Source organism: Rhinopithecus bieti, unplaced genomic scaffold, assembly GCF_001698545.2.
Source record: "Rhinopithecus bieti isolate Rb0 unplaced genomic scaffold, ASM169854v2 scaffold_19114, whole genome shotgun sequence".
Lineage (NCBI taxonomy): Eukaryota > Metazoa > Chordata > Mammalia > Primates > Cercopithecidae > Rhinopithecus > Rhinopithecus bieti.
This window is the reverse complement of record NW_016809444.1, coordinates 269,618-287,774: the sequence shown is the minus strand read 5'-3', so window position 1 is coordinate 287,774 and position 18,157 is coordinate 269,618. Positions and strand designations below refer to the sequence as shown.

The following is an 18,157-nucleotide window of genomic DNA, read 5'->3' as shown; positions in this document are numbered from 1 at the left end:
TGCATTTACAGAGTTCAATATTTTATTTATTTATTTATTTATTTATTTATTTATTTATTTATTTATTTTGAGACAGTCTCGCCCTGTCGCCCAGGTTGGAATGCAGTAGCACAATCTCGGCTCACAGCAACCTCCACCTCCTGGGTTCAAGTGATTCTCCTTCCTCAGCCTCCTGAGTAGCTGGGATTACAGGTGCCCACCACCACTTCCGGTTAAGTTTTTGCATTTTTAGTAGAGACGGGGTTTTACCGTGTTGGCCAGGCTGGTCTTGAACTCCTACCTCAAGTGATTCGCCCGCCTTGCCCTCCCAAAGTGCTGGGATTACAGGCGTTAGCCACCATGCCCAACCCAGAGTTGAATATTTAGTGAAGACATACTAATTTTTTTAAAAAAATAGTAGACCCAGAAATATGCTCACACACAGTTTTGCACACAACTTAAGAGGTTCAAGGATCCCTAATCCTGGCTCCACAAACCTGCCTCCAGGTTATTTTAAAATTGATGGGAAGCCCCGGGGAGACAACAGTGAAAAGATCTGAATCTCATACTTCAGGTCTTCTGAGAGCCTTATAAGCACAGCACAGTGACTCTGGGGCAGTGGTAGTCAGGTCAGATGGTTCCCAGGTTTTTCAGTAAGGCTAATCCACTGTGTCACTGGCTTAATGATACAAACCTTCTGGGTTTAGCACAGGTGTGTGAGTGGGTATGTGTGCATGTGCCTGTACAGCGTGAATACAATATATGCTCCAAAAGCTGCCTATCGAATGAATATGCATGTTGGTGCCTGTGCATATGTGGGTCACTTTGGGGAAGAATCTCCCAAATTTAAAAGAAAAGGGGACAAAAAATGTACCCCTTGCTCCTTTTGATACTGAGTGTTAGAAATCAGGGGGATATGGAATGTAAATCCTGGACTTCCCTGCTTCCTCTGTGTTCAGCAGAAATGGAACAGGAAGATGCTGGCACCTACAAATTATAGCCATGGTCTGGAGCAGCAAAAAGCCCAGAGGGCTGGGTCACTCCTAAGGGCTGGACTGCCCATGTGGAGTTCAAGGCAGGCCTGAGAACAAAGACTGAACATCCCCCTTCTAGCTGGAGTAGAGAGCCAGTGCTGGCCGAAAGCTGCTGGAGGGACTTGGTTCCCTGGCTGATGTCCTCCACCCCGTCTCACAGTCAGCCGGTATATTTTTTTGATGTCAAGTATCTGCTTTGACACAGAGGCTTCTTGTTGATGAATGAGCAGGATCTTCAAACATTCCTTGATAGAACTGCCTGCAGTTAGCAACACGTGCTGACACTTAAGTCATAACTACCCTGCAGCTTGCAGTGTCGTTCAGGCTCTTCGAAAACAATTTTTTGTTTTCATTAAAAACCCCGTTTCTCATATTTGACTGTGAAATTTATGTTTAATCAGCAAAGATTCTCTCCCCACTGGCTGTTTTTGTGGGAGGTGTTCCAGTGGGTGGATGGTGCAGGGCAGGTATGGTGGCTGGGCCAAGCTCTGAGCACTGCAGAGTGCTCTTGAGCGTCCTGGACACCTCTGGCTTGAGAAGGAGGCTGGCCACTGCCGCCAGCCCACTTGGCTATTAGCAGGTGAAAGTGGGGTGGCTAGGAGTTGATGGGTCAGGGGTAAAGTCAGCTGACTCTTCAGCCCTGAATGACAGTCAGGTCTGAGTTGAGAAGAAGTAACAAAAACTACCCCCAGAAAGAAACAGGAGGCGAGAGAGGGAGGGGAAGGAGAAGGAGGAGAAGAAGAGATGGCAGGGACCCTGAAAAGGGGAGAGGGAGAGGAAGCAGGGAAGACCAGGTTTAGGTTCTATGTACCTCTGATTTCTAATACTGAGAATCAAAAGAAGCATTTTAGAAAATGCAGAGAAAAGTAGCCACATGATGGGCAAGGATTGAACATCACCCATGGGAATTTTCTTCAGTGACCTTGGCTGCCTGAGAAAAGACCAGTTCTCTGAAAGGAATTCTCTAGTGCTTAACTTGTCCACTATCACATGGTTGATGATTATGTTTAAAAACAATTACATGTCATATCTGATCAGCTAATTTCAAACTCTTTTGACTATTTTCTTTTCATTTTGAGCATCTTTGTTCCTGTTTAGGGCCCACTTTTAGAATTTTAGGGTGATCTTAGCCAAATAATGTAGAAATGTTCTAGTAGAATGTGCTTTAAAATTCTGAAAATGCTCAAAAGTAGCCAATACTAAAAGATGCCTAAGATGCAAACATACTTAAAGACCACCAACTCTTCTATTTCATGCTGTATGTGAAATGTCAGCAGTATGATCCTGCTTGCTCTTCAAAATAGGAATTAGAAACAAGTAAGGTTTTTATCGAATGGAGAGGAAGCACATTTACCTGGAGCTGTCTGAGCATCTTCCACTAGAGCTGCCCTGAGCGAAAACTTCCCGCTGATCATGGCTACACTCCCTGCCTCCTCCACTGCTGTATGGTTTTTGTTCACTCAATCAGGCGCCAACTGACTCAATCAAAGACCTGCTATGTATCAGGCACTGTGCTAAGAAACAATGAAAAGACTCTGTTAAGTTGACAGGGAATACAGTGAGATACCAACAGCCAGGGGACATACTCAGGCTTTGGGGAGGGGTGGTCTGGGAAGGCTTTCTGGAGGGAGTGATGCCTGAACTGATTGCTGAAGGACAATGGAGGAGGGGTCTTTGGGCAGAGTGGGGAGCTCCTCTCCCGGACCAAGAAGCATCCCCAAAGTGCCAGGTGCAAAACTACGAGGAGTTAGGGAGGCTGGAATGTGGGGCTGATTTGGGGGTGTGGAGGCAAGGGCCGGTTCTGAAGCCCTTTGATGCTCTCCGGGAGGGCTGGGCTTACCAGAGGGCAGTGAGGAAGCTGCAGGGATTTTAAGCCTGGTAGTAATACGATCAGATTCACACTTGGGGTCACTGGCTCTGGCAATTCCACTCCCCTGCATCCACCCCATGGCTGCTGTGAGCTGGGTGGAAGGATGCAGCTGGGGATGCACATAATGAGGACAGTGATGGTGACAAAGACAGTCATGGCAGCTGTCATTCTAAGCCCCTCTGGAGCCTGTCATTGTGTCAGATATTTTAGAAGATGTTCACATTGATCCTCACATAATCATGTGGGGTGGGTATCATTCCCACTTTACAGATGAAGAAATTGAGGCTCCATGTGGTTAAGCAACTTCTCCAGGGTCATTCATCTGGCAAGTGGCCCAGCCAGGGTCCAACGCAGACAAGACCCTCCTAAACCTGTGCTCTTAACCACTGTGCTATCCCAAAGCCTCCTGGCCTCAGTCCTGCTGTCTCCCCTCCACGAAGGCCCCCTAACTTACTGCTTGAGAAACCCCTGTTTTCCATCTGTTTCTTTTCACCCCTCCACAGAGCAGACCCCAGACAGCCTCTGGCTGAGCCCTCACAAAGCTATAGACTGATTACTGTTAAATACCTGCTTATTCAGATGTGAGGACTGGCCTTACTGTTTCAGCTCAGTGGCAGTAGCCAAATCCACGGTCTCTGTCAGCCATGACTGGAAGCCCAGCACACTACCCGAGAGTGACAGATTCTTTGGGCTCAGTTATTGCTGCTCTGGAAGTCAACACTTTTAGCCTTTTCACTCCAAGTTCCTCAAACCTGCCATGAAGACTTAGCATCCATGGGGATGGAGATGTACTCTAGCCCTCAGGCCCACCCTCACCCCAGCCAGAGAGGAATCCACCATCTTTGCTTTAGAATTAAAGACCCCAAGGGCTAGCAGTGCACTGGAGACCGCCAAGTCACAGCAGGAGGAGAGGGCCCTTTGCATGAACGACTACTGGCCTCTACCACCTTTGAAGAACCTACTTCCAAAGAGTGCGCAATGTTTGTCTTTATGTGTGCATTTAAAAAGATTTCTGAAGAAGGGCTTTTTTTTTTTTTTTTTTTTTTGAGACGGAGTTTCACTCTGTTACCTAGGCTGGAGTGCAGTGGCACAATCTCGGCTCACTGCAACTTCCGCCTCTGGGGTTCAAGCAATTTTCCTGCCTCAGCCTACCAAGTAGCTAGGACTGCAGGCGTGCACCGCCACGCCCAGCTAATTTTTGTATTTTTAGTAGAGATGGTGTTTCACCATGTTGCCCAGGCTGGTCTTGAACTCCTGACCTCAGGTGATCTGCCCAAATCGGCCTCCCAAAGTGCTGGGATTACAGGCATGAGCCACCGCACCCAGCTTGAAAAAGGGCTTCTTAATTGTGGTCTGTGAATTCCTAGGAGTTCATTAACCACCCCTAAAACTATAACACAAAATCTTGTATGAACATCTGTATATTTTTCTAGAAAGTTCTTAGCTGTCATAAGATTCAGAAGGAGATCTAGGACCGAATCACAAAACCACAGTACAATAGCAGCTCACAGTTGCTGAGCACTTCCTGTGCTCCACATACATGATCTTATGTAATCCTTGCCATACTGCTTCAAGCTTGGCACTGTTATTTTCCTTCTGAGAGAGATGAGGTAAGCAAGGCTGTAAGTTGTGACTTTCTGGAGGGCTTCTGGCCGGTCAGTATGGAGCTGGGATCTACTCAGGGTCTGCTGATGGCACTCGCCTGGAAGCCGCCAGGCTCAATTACCTACTGGGTTTGGTGAGGAAGACCTGAAATAAGTAGAGACCCTCTTGGGAGACACACATTCAAATGGTGTCTAAACCATGCATGCAGATGATAGAGAAGGCCAATCTTCACCCACTGTCCTCAAAGGCTCCTTGCGTGGTTTTCAAGGAAAATCATGAAACACAGATTTCAGTGAATTTGTTTCTGCCAAAAATATGACTTGGCTGACATTAACTATATATATATTTTTAAGATAATCCTCTTTCAAGAAGTAACATAGATGCTTCCAAAACTAAGTTTTAAACAGAAAACTTTCTCATAAGTTTGTTGAAAATTATTTCTTTAACAACAAGAAAATACTTCCTTCTCTCTTCCTCTTCTACTTTTTCTCTTCATTGGAGTACAGACTTTTTGTTTTCCACCAATGAGCTCGTTGACATGGATTGGTTAATTCACTAATTTAATTATACCTGGGACAATGTGGGGAGTGGGAAAGGAGGATAGTAAAGTGTGCAGGCCCACTTGCACCACTCCAAAGGAGCGCAGCCAGGTAGTCATGTTGTGGGCCTTGGAATCCCCTTCCAAGGGATTGTGGGCTGTGGACTTCAGGCTCCAGGATAGCTTTTCCCATAGTCACCTCTTCTTCTAGGGTGCATACAATACTGCTTGTGCAAAACCTAACCAGGCCCTTATAAAGCACATCATGCCCCCAGCCCAGACCCAGGAAACAGGCTCTCCCACTGTTGCAGAGACAAATCTATCCCGGAATAAAATCCAGACTGAGGGAAGCAGAAAGGGTCACCATGAAAGAAGCCAGAGGAGCCCAAAGGTGCATGTGGAGTAAGGGAATAAAGGGCCCAGAGCCCTTGATGACAGGGAAGGGAGGCACGGGGGCACTGGGGCCAGCCTGTCTGCGCTGGGATCCTGACTCAGCCACTGACTGTATGTGTGTCCTTGTACAAGTTCCTGAGCCTTTCTGTACTTTATTTTCTTCATCTACAAAGCAGGGATAATAAATGTACCTATTTCATAAGCTCGATATCAGGATCAAATAGATATTCAATGAGATAATCCTCAGAACCTGGCACATCATAAAAATTAACAAGTATTCGTTATCATTATCATCACCATCATCATTGTTATGAGTTGAAATGTGTCCCCTTTAAAATATCTTACAGTCCTAACCTCCCCACTGGTACCTGTGAATATGACCTCACTTGGAAATAGGATCTTTGCAGATGATCAAGTTAAAATGAGGTCTTTAGTGTGGGCTCTAATCCAGTGTGACCGTGTGTATATAAGAAGGGGAAATTTGGACACAGCAACAGACATGCATAGGGAGAGACAATGTGAAGGTGCAAGGTAGCTAGGAGAAAGGCGTGGAACAGATTCCCTCGCAGCCCTTGGAAGGTGCCAACCCTGCCAACACTGTGATCTTGGACTTCTAGGCTCCAGAACTGTGAGACAGTAAGTTTCCATTGTTTAAGCCACCCAGTTTGTGGTACTAGGAAACTAACAATCACCATCATCACTAACAACATCCACCTCCTGGATGTGCCTTCTCATGCTCCCTGGAGGAGCAAAGGCTCCCTGAAATGGGGAGAAACCTTGATATTGAGGTCAAATTACTGCATTACGAAGCGAGAATATGATCCAGTCCAATTTAGCAGCAAGGCAGTGGCTGGTCTCTGCCTCTCAAATGTACCTAGTGCCAGTCTCAGCCATCCTGAGTGCCCCACTGGCTAAAGGTTCAGTAGACACAGCCCAGCTGTCCCACAGGCCATCTGAATGTGGGTGACAAATTCATTAATCCCAGACTGTGTCCCCCTCCTTCCAGACAGGGCACTAGCACCACTGAACTGGCTGCCTTCTACCTTTCCTTCATAGAACTTCACTTCATACCCTCCCCCAAAGACATTTGTTGCATTCTATTTCTCATCATCCAGTACCCTGAGATTGGCCCTCTTAATTCCCTGCGGTGTGTTTGCCCTCTCCTGTTGTTAGGTAATCGTGCTGTCCACTCGACTCCTGAAGCCACTTAACATTCCTGAGCTGTTATTTGCAACTGACCGACTGCATCCAGACCTTGGCTTCTGAGCATCCGCTAAGAAGATAAGACCTACTCATGCTGGAAATGCTGATACAATTTTCTGCCACCACTCCAAATACTCCTCCACAACCAACATCCCTGTCACTAATTGCGAGCATGACAGAATTCTGCCTGAAGGGTCTTGATACCTTCGCAGTGAGGTACTTTGCTTGAATTGCTGTGATTCTTTAAAAAAAAAAAAAAGTTTTTCTTATTTTCCTGAAGGTGACAATCTGTCTTTTGGCTAGTCCAATTAGTGATCATTTCCATTTATCCTTAACCCTCTGTGAGCTTCCTGATTCCACCTGCAAGTTCATTAATTCTAAAGAAAAGCCTGTTGGCAAGTGTTGGTAGATTACAACTCTTTTAATTTGAAGTTGCTCAAGAAGTTAGACATGCTTTAGAATTATGAGTGTGAGGAAAGTTTGATGTTCCTTAGGATTATATAATTGAGGAGAGAACATTGCAAATAGGGTCTGAGGCTCTGTTTCTCTCTTGCTCTGAAACATTTCTGAAAAGGCAAAGAAGGGAGGGGTAGTGTCTAGGGCAGTGCTGGTAGCCTGCATGTATTGTAAATCGTCCTGCCATAACAAAGAACTGCATTGTTCTAGCTGGCCCACTGGGCAGGTCTGCCAGGCTACTTGAACTGTAGTGGGAAGGTGGTTGATTGGAGAGTTATCTGCATATAAAAGTTTTCCTCCCCTCCAAAGAAAGACCCCAATACGAGATATCTGGTCCCAGGGAGTCTAAATTGTAACAGCAACCCCTGTGGACTTTGTGGGTATGAGTTTTGATTGAAATATAAAGCTTTCTTTTCTATAAGTGTAAGTTTTCCATCTGACCATTAGCAAAAAAACCTAGACCCACCTAGTGAAATTTTGTAAGAACTCCAGGGCAAAAATGAACCACTTGCAACCCACATGTTTGTAGGTGTATGGTTGATGGAGGTTTCTGGCATCCATGTTGGTAATAAACAGATAAAACTGAAAAGGTTTTTATTGTGGATTAAACAGGTGAAGAAAATAACATGTACACCAAAACACTCACATGTCTCTGATTTTAGTTCTCTACGAAACGCTGTCATTTTGAAAGAAACGTCAAGTTGGAGATTATTTTAAGATGTAACCAAAGCAGGGTTTTGTAGACACAGACACTCTTTTTCTTGCCCAAGTATGTTTTCCACATAATATCAATTCTTTCATGAAATAGAGGAGACCTCAGGTGCCTTTTTCATTCTACTAATCTTAAAGTATTGAATTTGAATAAGGAAGGAAATGGTAACCATCCCTAAGAAATGTTAAAGCAGAGATGACTTTTCTAAAATAAAAAAATGAAAAGTAACCTGTTATGTGACTCAAATCTGTACTCCCTTCATTCATTCCTAAAGATTGACTGGGTACCTGCCATGTTCCAGGCACAGTGCTAGGTTCTGGGCCACTGTGGTGAATGAACAAGATGTGTCCCTGACTCTGTGGCACTCAGAATGAGTAGCTGGCACTTCTCTGATGCTCAGGCCTGACGTGAGCATCTACTGAAGATGGAGTTGTAAACCACATGTCTATATGCAAAGGAAACTTTCTGGAAATACATATATAATGGTTACTTCTGGGAAGGAATATCGAATGGGAGGGCTAAGAGAAGGGAGAGTCTCACCCTCAGTATACTTTTGTATTTTTTTTATAGCAAACGTGTATTTGTATATTACTTTTGTGACTTTAATCTGCCATAGCAGAAAACTGTATTTTTACAAATTAATTTTTTATTTTAAAAAATATTCAACTTTGGGAGGCTGAGGCAGGTGGATCACCTGAAGTCGGTAGTTCTAGACCAGCCTGACCAACATGGAAAAACCCCGTCTCTACTTAAAAAATTACAAAATTAGCCAAGTGTGGTAGCGCATGCCTGTAATCCCAGGTAGGGAGGCTGAAGCAAGAGAATTGCTTGAACCTGGGAGGCACAGGTTGCGGTGAGCCGAGATCACACCACTGCACTCCAGCCTGTGGAACAAGAGTGAAACTCCATTTCAAAAAAAAAAAAAATTCAAAAACTTCTAATCTGAAATGATAAAAGGAGGAAGGTATTGATTATAAATGTTACTCAGCAGTTCTTATGTCTTGAAAATGCTCCCCATACTGTAATTAGTGTGGTCAGGGGCAGTCTGTGAGTGGTGGGAGAAGTGTCAGAGTTTGGCTTATGGTCATCTTTTACTTCTCCGGAGGCTGGCTTGAGGAGCTAAGCCAGGCATGCAGTCAGGTGGTGGAAGGCTTTGGAGGAAAGGTAAGCTGGAAGAATTTCTTGGTAACCAGAGTTTGAGTGAAGATGAAGCAGGAGGCACAGGATGTTCACTGCTCCTTGATTAAAAAGCAGGAAAACAATAGACATTTGGTATAAATCCTGCAAAGGGCCTCCAACAAATAAGGAAAAAGAGGGGGGTTTGGGGAAAGAGAATTGTCGCCATGGCAGAACCTCCCAGAACCTCCGTGCTGCTGCTGGGCTCTTGGGCACACTTCCCAGCATGGGAGGGGCTGGAGGAGAAGCAAGTCACACCCTCCAACCCCAAAGGAGCAGCTGGCAGAAAAGGGCTCTGAAGGCTTCCCTGGGCCTAAGTCCCAGTTCCGCCACGCCAAGCACTGTGGATCTCTCCAAGCCTCAGTGTCCGCGTCTGTAAGAAATGGTAATTGTGGCACCTGCCTCATGGGGGGGGGTTGCTGTGGAGCCATCCCTAACACAATGGCCATCCTTGAATTTCAAGGAATGTGGGTTTTCACACTGAGGACGCCAAGGAAGTTACCTCTCAAAACAATAAAACATCAACAGGAGAATAACAGTAATGAAGAGGAAATTTGGAGGCACTCATGGGGTCTACAAGGAGATGAGAAAGTGGAGGAAGAATAACAGCTTGGTCCAGGATAGCATAGCCCAGAGGTCAAGAGCCCAATCCAATGGCTGGATTCCAGTCCCACCTCTTCCACATCGTAGTCCACCTCTCCTGGTCTTCGCTGACCATGCAGTTGTATAACAATAGGACCCGCAACATTGGGTTGGGGAAGAATTAAAAGAGTGAATACGTGTAATGCATATTCATGCAGAGCACATAAGCGTTTATCAGTAATAAATGTCTGATTATTGCTCATACAAGGCCATATATCTCTGGTAGAACTTTCTCCATCACTAATGCTAGCCAATTTCCCATTTCAACCTCTCCAAATGTATCCATTCTAAAGGGATCCAGCAGCTGTCAGCCACCTGAAGGTGACTTAAAAGGCTGACAGGAGTGGTAAGGCTGGTTTCCCCTGTCTGGGGCCTGGGTCTGAGTGTTTATCACCTAAACAAGCACTTACAAATCCAAACCTTCTGCCAGCGACCTCACTGGCCACACTCCTTATAAACACAATTGATAGAAGTGTAAATACTTTGTAGCAATTGACTTCTGCCTTTGTAAACCCTCTTCTGGAGTCTACCTCAGAGCAGACATGGCAGGCACGGCCAAATGGTTGGAAGCACTCCAGGCTGCATCAGCCAAGAGTTGTCCCCAGTGAGCCGGGGCCTATGCAGATGGCTCTGTTTATGCCACCCCTCCATTACAATGGGATCCCAATAACAAAGAATTCCATCAAACTCCCCACAAGACCACTATTATTTATCTTACCCTGGTTACCAGAAACAGGATCTCAACAACAAATAATCCAGTATTACAAATGTCTGCTGTCTAGCCCAACAAACATCAAGAGACTCCATCTCTGTCTTAAAAGGAATTTAAAAAGACAAAACCAGATGATGGAGGGTTTGCAAACTATTTGAAAGGAAAGCTTGGAGGGTGGTGGCTGGGATCTTGCCACAGTCAGTAATAACCCTAATCCTGTTTTCGTTGCAAATTCAGGAGAGTAATGAAGGTAGTAAGAACTTTCTGGAACCATCTCTCTTTAGACTTGAAAGGGAATATGTGCAACACCAGTTTTCCTGGTTATTATAACCAGACAAGCTCTCTAATTCATCCTGGGCCACTCCCCAAGGGACCTGTCATGAGTTATCCACAGAGACGACTGGACAGTGCTCATTTCCCTTGGGTGCAGAGGTAGCACCAGAGATTATCAGCTGCTCATTTTTGAGGGATGTGCCTATAAACTTGTTCATTTGCCTAGAAAACACATTTGTTTTCTCCCTCTTGGAGTGTAAGATGAATGTCAAAATCTCATTTTTCACCAAAGCGAGGGGCTCACCATAAATACACCCATGGCTCCTAAACCTGGGGTTAGGAGCTGGCTGGGCAGGCAAACTCGGATCTGCGGCGCCTGATGAGTGCTGGAGACGGGAGCAGCCAGGAAGACTTTGAGGGTTGAGCCCTCTCTGCACACCACGCAGCGCCAGGCAGGCTGCAGAGTGTTGTGAATGTTTTTGATTTGAGGCAAGGGAGGAAACTCAAAAGCCAGACATCATGACAGAAGTGGATTCGGTTCTGAGACAGCCGGACTGCACGCCCCTCCCGCTCCCAGCCTGGACGTCTTTATGACTGAGCAGGGCTGGAGGCCAGTAAGCAGCTGGCTGATGGCAACAGCAGATGTGGTGTGGCAGCCAGGGGGGCCTGGAGCCCGGCAGGATCCAGGAGCCTACAGCAGCAAGTGGGAGACGAGAACAGCAGGACAGGAGACCCGGCCAGGGGAGGGAAGAGGAGGGCTCCTAGGTGGGGCTCTGCTGAGCCATCAGCCCAGGGCTTAGGCAGTGGCATCAGATGGACCTGGGGTGGAGTCCTGGAGGCCACCTAAGGCCTGGGCCAGCCACTTAATTCTCAGCCTCCCTTTTGCTTTGCTGAAGAGGAGACTAAAGATGCATTGTCGAGATACCACAGCAAACATCAGTTATTTCAAAAACCCTCCTGTGGGGCCTGGCACACAGGTTTTCCATAAATAGAAACAATAATTGTTATAACCGATGTGGCCCTAAGGTAAATTTCATCTGTCTGTGCCTCAGTTTATCTTTAAAATAGAAGTGATATTACTACCCTTCCTTATAGGATTTTTCAAAAGCTTAACGGGGGTAACGTAGAATCTGGTGTGTTGTAAATATTCAGTAAATTCTAACTCCTTCCCTTTCTCTGCTCCCCTGTACCCCAAACACATACACATCCCTGCCTTCCCCTTCCCAGATGGCAAAGGAGGTATTCCCCTGTCTAGATGGAGAGGGTCGTTTCTCAGGGCCAGGTGGTGGTAGATCATAAATTTTAAAACAAAACAAAACAAAAACAGGGATTAAGTGAAGAGTTAACCAACAAGGAAAGAGATGAGCAAAAGTAATAAAACATAAATCTAGACTTATTAGAAGAGAGAAAAATGTGTTCCAGAACTATAAATAGACAAATCTGCCTGAGAGAGTGGACAGAATGGGGACTTGGGTGGTCTCCAGCTGCGACTCTGTCTCTGTCCCTCTGTGTGTGTCTCTATCTGTCTCTGTCTCTTTCCCTGCCCTCTCTCTCCTAGAGTGCCCTTACACAAGCCACTTTTTCCCTCTGGGTGCACCAGAGCTCTGAGCTCCCTTCCAGCCTGTCTAAGGTGCAGTAGGAGAGACTGAGTCCAGTGCAGGGGTGAGGAAGTAAAGGGCAATCGCTAACTGGGGGGCCAGGAAGGGAGAAGGCAGAGCTCACAGCTCAGCAAGGGAGCAGACAAGGCCTGCCAGAGCCCTGCAGCCTGTAAGTTGGTGGGAAGGAAAGGGGGCGGTGGCGCGGCAGTGATCACTAAAATGCAGCACTGCTCAGCACCCTAGGGAGCATAAAGCCACCTGCAGGAAAACTCTTAATTCCAGAATGTGGGGAAGGGACATTTAGTAATTATATAAAGATCAACCTCTTGCTCACTGGACATTGTTAACACAACCACATAGGCTGAATAGAAATAAAAGTGAATAGAATCCAGTTGGAGATACTTGTCACTGCCCTTGAACTGAGATGTTTTCAGTTCCATGTTAGCACCATTTCCCTGCCCACCGATAACACACGCACTCTTCTCGGAGATGAGGTTAGGCTGGAAGCATAGAAAGGTACCTTGTATATTAGGAAGGTTTGAGGCATCCCTGGAAACCCTGTCAGCCATCAGGATCTGTACCCTGTGGGAACACTGACTGGAAATCCTGGCACCACCCCACAGTAGCCCCTCAACTGCTATTCACTGTAGCCCCATCGCCCCATGCATGCAGGAGTGTCTTAGCTATGAAATCCTCCAAAAGACTAAGAACAGGAAATACAGTGAGGTGGCATTGATTCAGCTCCTTTGTGTGAATCTGAAGCCATCATCCAAAACTTAGAGCCTGTCTTCTGCATCTGTAAAATGGTGTCAATACCCCACAGTATTCTCCTGGGTTCTCCTGGGTTCTCCTGGGCCTTAAATGAGATCAGGTATGTGAAAGCACTACTCAAAGAAATGTCAGCTGTGATGATTTGTCCCTATAGATGGTGGCTCACTTAGCTTGCAGGAAAGATCTTCTAGGCCCAAGTGGCACAGACGAGAGAGCTGGCACCTTTAGTGAGACAGGTGTGGCAAAGGTCCATGGGACTGGCTCCTGATTTCACAGCCCCAGATCAATGACTGCAAGCTTCTACAGTGAGAACAAAGTGAATCTCCTGAAAGCAGCATACCCAAAGAAGAGGTCTGCCAAACAAAGCATGTGGAAAGAAGCAGTCATCTTAGTGTCCAAGAAAGAATACCCTTGAGGCTGTGCTGAATATGTGGAGCCAGACATCTGCCTTAGGTATACCTAAGACATGAAGTTAGTGAATAGGAGATAAGCTAGTCTTGAATATAAAGCAGCAAATTACAATTTACAATGCTACAGGCTGTGGCCTTTGACAGGTTACTGATCTTGTTCTATAAGCCTGTTTCCTCATCTGTGTTATGGGGATAACACTAGCATGTACCTCCTTGGATTGCTGTAATCCTTGAGAGATAACCCCTGAAAGGCACAATGCCAGATTCAATGTGCCCAATAATCACAGGATACCAGGTCATACTTTGTCTAAAGGGCAGAAAGTTAACGTTTCAATAGAGACCAACTTAGACGTCTGCTCTTTTTCAAATGAGATTTATTGTACATAAAATAAATTAATTACAGTTTAAGCCAAAGCATGAGTGGCTTTTTAAAGTGCATCTGTAGAGGGGATTTGGCAGGTAGCCCCTGTTCACTTGCTGTAAAAAGTGTTTTCGTATTTCAGCCACCCTTAGGCACGACTCGGCCAGGCCTCCGACGCACTCCAATGCCATTGCCATGAACCATTTCCACAAGTCACACCAAAATCAACTGACACATTGTTTTTCCTGATGGAACAGTTAAAAACAAAAACAAAAAACTATACAGGCAAAGTCTGGGGCTGAAGAGTGTGAAGTTCACGACTCCTCAACACACACCCCACTGAGCATGCACATCCTGTGAGGGGGAACCAGCGCCTTCCTGCAAACCGAGCGAGCTTACCGATGTCTGCTATACAGAATATTCTGGCCCATAAACTCAATCCATTTTTCAGGGGTAGGGGATTTTCCATCTTGTTCATAAAGAAAGAAATCTGGGTATCCTTCAGGTTAGAAAGACATTCTGTAAGAATAGTGTTCCAGAGTTACAAATCATACTGATAAGAGAAAAGCAATTCTTCCTCTTGGGGGAAAAAAAGACGAAAGAAAGAAGGAAAAAGAAAACGGGGGAGAAAAGAAAGCCTATCAATGCTTAATCTGTTCTGTCATTCCCACTGTTAATCACAACAATACATTTCGTGGAACTGCAACGGACCACCATTTACAAGGTAGCTAAATGCAGAAACCAAAACGATTATGCCCCCTCCCCACTCTAAAGGAAAAGACACAGAGTACATTTCACATATTCAGAGAGTGGCTCAGTGGGCTCTTTCAAGCCTCATCAATCCTGTCCCCTGCCCAGAACAACACTTGCTTTTCTGTAGCAGTCCCATAGGCCTTCTTGGCCCTTCTGCTCCAGCCCTTTCTGGAACCAGGAACCACTGCCAGCCTTCAACACTCCTGCACTCAGGCCCTCTTCCTGGGAAGACCAAAGCCCCTTGAGTGCTCCTCCTGCTTCAGACAGAGGTGACAGTCCTCACTTTGGCAGAGAGAGCTTGCTTAAACCTCCTCTTCAGGTCCTGCATGTTGGGGGACTTGGGCCTGGGAATGAGGGAGGTTCTTCGCTTCTCAGGTGTGCTGCTAGGCTGCTGTTTGTGACTGACCTCTTTACAGAGAACATGGAAGGCGCTGTAGACGTCATTATAATTTTCACTGACAGACACTTCATAGAACGAGCAGCCTAGCATGCTGGCCAGCTGCAGTCCAAGCTGAGGGTCAACCTGTTTGATGTGCAACAGGTCAGCTTTGTTGGCCACGACCACCACAGGCAGCCGGGTGCCCAGGTGTAGCTGCTGCACGTGCTGGTGAAGCTGGCTGATGAGTTCATAGCTCTTGTAGTCAGTGATGGAGAAAACTATCACCACAGCATCTGCCCAGCGAATGCACCTATTCAGCTGTTCACTGCAGCTCAGGCTGTTCTCATGGACCTGAAAGAGTGGGGTGACGGCAAGGTGAATGCTGGTCAGTGGTGCAAAGAGCCTGGGCTTGGGTAGATTTCAAATTCAAAAGAGCCCTTGATAGTAATGCCAGGTTGCGGGCCATAAACAAGTTATATCCCACACACTTCAGCTTTCTTGACAATATGTTGATCCAGCTGCACAGAGTTGGAATAAATAACAGTGCAGCTCACCACACTCCAGTGGAAAATTGACCTGCAGAGAACTCCATGCAGAGAGACTTTGTAGTTGCACAAAATGGGAAATTAACTGGCTAGACAGTAAGTCTGGCGAAGTAAAGATAGGAGCTGGAAGCATTTAAACCTGGATAACTGCCCAGTTCAGGAGGCGGGGGAAAAAAACCCTAGCATGGCGCTTTTGTCTATAGAGCAACTTTCCACAGTACAAAAGAGATTCCAAGTATTTGCAGACTATACCCAGAAGCTTGGTTTTTCATGCCAAAGACACATATATTAAAACTGGACTTTTTAACCGTAGCAAGGAAAACACCAATTCCTACTGCATTTGGTTTGGGCTTTCCGGCTGTGTTGAATCCTTCTACTGCCCCTTAGCCAAATCTCCCAAACTAAACCATGCTAAGACTGACCAACAGCCAGATACAATTGAGCTGTCAGACAATATGTAAGTCTACATGTGACTCTGCAAATTTCTCTGCTCCTGCAGCATAAAGGACTTGAGAAGAAGTGAATGATTCCACAGCCAAGTAGGCTCCTCTTTCACCCAGAGTCTTAGAGCTTCTCACCTGAATACCTGGAGTGTCTTGAACCTGAATAGCCAGGGTTTCACCTTCTATCTGAACTTGTCTAGTATACAGATTACCTATGAAGGCAAATAAAAAAGATTATGTTCTTCCTTCTTGTACAACTTTTAAAACATTGAGTTTTAAGCTAGAAAAAAAAAATGCACAATGCACAAATGCACACAAAAAAGCTATAGTTTATTTCTATTTAGTGGGCTTACTTCAGATTAAAAAAAAAAAAAACACCAATGTTAACCTTATGTTAGATTTATTAAAACCAGGGCAAAGTTTGCAAGTTTTTGAAAATGTATTTATCTAATTTTAAACAAAGTTTCCAGTTTTAGAATACTCCCTTGATGCAAATTATCTTGGTCAGCCTATGTGAGGTTTCTGTTTTCTTGAGTACTTGATCATTCTTTGACTGTAACTTTGTATTTTGGCCGTTAGATAGAATGGCTTGCTAGACAAATACTGTTAGTAAACACACAGCCAATGTTATCAGTTGGAATAAAAATGTGACATAATGATAACTCTACATCAAAGCAGAAGGCTGCCACGTCTTATCTTGGGATAGCTTATACAGCTCGTTTCAAATAATCCCCTATATGTACTCATATGGTCTACAGATTTAAGCAATTTGCTAACAGAGCATAGGTAGAAAGCTCTTAAGCCTCCCCAGTGGCTATTCTTAATCATAGGGATTGAAAAATGTGTCCTCTCATTTATTCAGGAATTCTCCTCCTAAAATTCTACCATCCAGTTGTTTGTCTTTGTTAAGAAGGAAGAACTTTAGGTTTACAACTGCTCTCCTTTGGCCTTTGCTTTAAAAGGTCACCTCTGAAAGGCAGCCAGCAGAGAAGGAGAGGGGTGGGGGAAGGAGCTGACCATCTTTTTTTTTTTTTACGACTTTTGCCGGAGTGTTTTGAAGGGAGAGGTTCTTGACTACAAAGGGTGCTTCCAACTGGGGTCACTATAGTTAAAACATACCAAGGGGAATACTTTCAGGCACTTGATAAAATGATGAATGGGCTTGGAATGGAATGAGGCCAGATGGTAGTTATTGTGGGGGGGGGGGCATGGAGGGCTGGGGAAAGTTTTAAGTGGCAGGATCCTCAGGCTTGGACTGTCACTGAAAGAACCTGCCTGGGAAGTGCTGGAAAATGGGAACCACAGTCCTCCTGCAATGGGACAGAATTTTTCTCAAATGCATTGTCTCACCTGCATTTCTTTCATAGTCACCGATGAATCGCTTGGTGAGGAACCGGACCACCAGTGCTGCAGGTCACAAAAAAGAAAGTCAAAGTGTTAACCTTGGAAGTTAGATTGTTCTCCACCCCACCCCCAGCCTGGAAAACAGCTCTCCCAAAGAAAGCCATAGATGGCCACAAGTGAAATTCCTACCCTGTAGCTCCTTGACCCCTCTTCCAGACAAAAAGAAGGGGGGTAGAAGGCATCGTGAATTATGTCTCTGTGCAGCTGGAAGGCTCACTGGGCCCACCCCCTTCTCTGAGCCCGGCTGAGCCACACCTAAGCCTTCCAGTAGACCCACGTCTTCCTAACTTTCAAGGTCTCCCAGGGGTGCTAGCTTCACTAACTCCCCTTTCTGTGCCAGGCATTGCCAGAGACTAAAACACCCCAAAGTTCTGATGGCGGCGGTGCCGGTGGTCCCCAGAAAGCCTCCTGGCCATTCTTGATCCCTGTTTCCCTCCTCTGTGGAAGCAGGCGGGTGGCGTCGACAACGGCTAAGCCCACTCTCAAGGGGCAGCGGCTCCCTGCAGGGGACGGCGAGCGGTCGGACTGCAGCTCCCACCGCTCCCCACGCCTCGCTCAGCCTCAGCTCCCGTCAGGGGTCGCCCACGACCAGCCCCAGGGTTAAGCGCGAGGACTCACCGGTCTTGCCCACGCCGCTGGCGCCCACCACTGCGATCTTGACCAGGCGGCGGCCGGCGGCGCCCGCGCAGCAGTCGGAGGCCGCTGCGCTGCCCTGCGCTGGGTACTCGGCTATGGTGCACATGTTCTGAATGAGGCGCATCGCCTCGGCTGCGGCGCACCGCGCGGGAGGGGACTGAGGAACTGGAGAAGGCTAGCGCTGCACGGGAGGCGGCGGGAGGACCTGAATGCGGGGCTCCGCGGTTAAAAAAAAAAAATATATATATATATATAGAGAGAAAG

At 46.2% G+C, this 18,157-nt stretch overlaps 2 protein-coding genes across 5 annotated transcripts in view; one reads left to right on the top strand and one right to left on the bottom strand.

Moving 5' to 3' along the window:
* Nucleotides 1-8,018, top strand: part of SCFD2 (sec1 family domain containing 2) — a 270,684-nt gene extending 262,666 nt beyond the window's left edge. For all 4 annotated transcript variants that reach the window (XM_017889333.1, XM_017889336.1, XM_017889338.1 and 1 more), the window contains one exon: nucleotides 6,593-8,018. In XM_017889333.1, the coding sequence (XP_017744822.1) occupies nucleotides 6,593-6,685 (93 nt within the window). In that variant the 3' untranslated portion in view covers nucleotides 6,686-8,018. The remainder of the gene's footprint in view (nucleotides 1-6,592) is intronic.
* Nucleotides 8,019-13,729: 5,711 nt separating this feature from the next.
* On the bottom strand, nucleotides 13,730-18,138 carry RASL11B (RAS like family 11 member B). Its single transcript, XM_017889339.1, has 4 exons — nucleotides 17,876-18,138; nucleotides 17,204-17,260; nucleotides 15,989-16,065; nucleotides 13,730-15,216 (listed from the first exon to the last, which is right to left on the bottom strand). Exons 1-4 carry the CDS (start codon nucleotides 18,015-18,017, stop codon nucleotides 14,746-14,748), a joined length of 747 nt encoding a protein of 248 aa, XP_017744828.1. The 5' UTR covers nucleotides 18,018-18,138; the 3' UTR covers nucleotides 13,730-14,745.
* Between the last annotated feature and the right edge of the window lie 19 nt (nucleotides 18,139-18,157).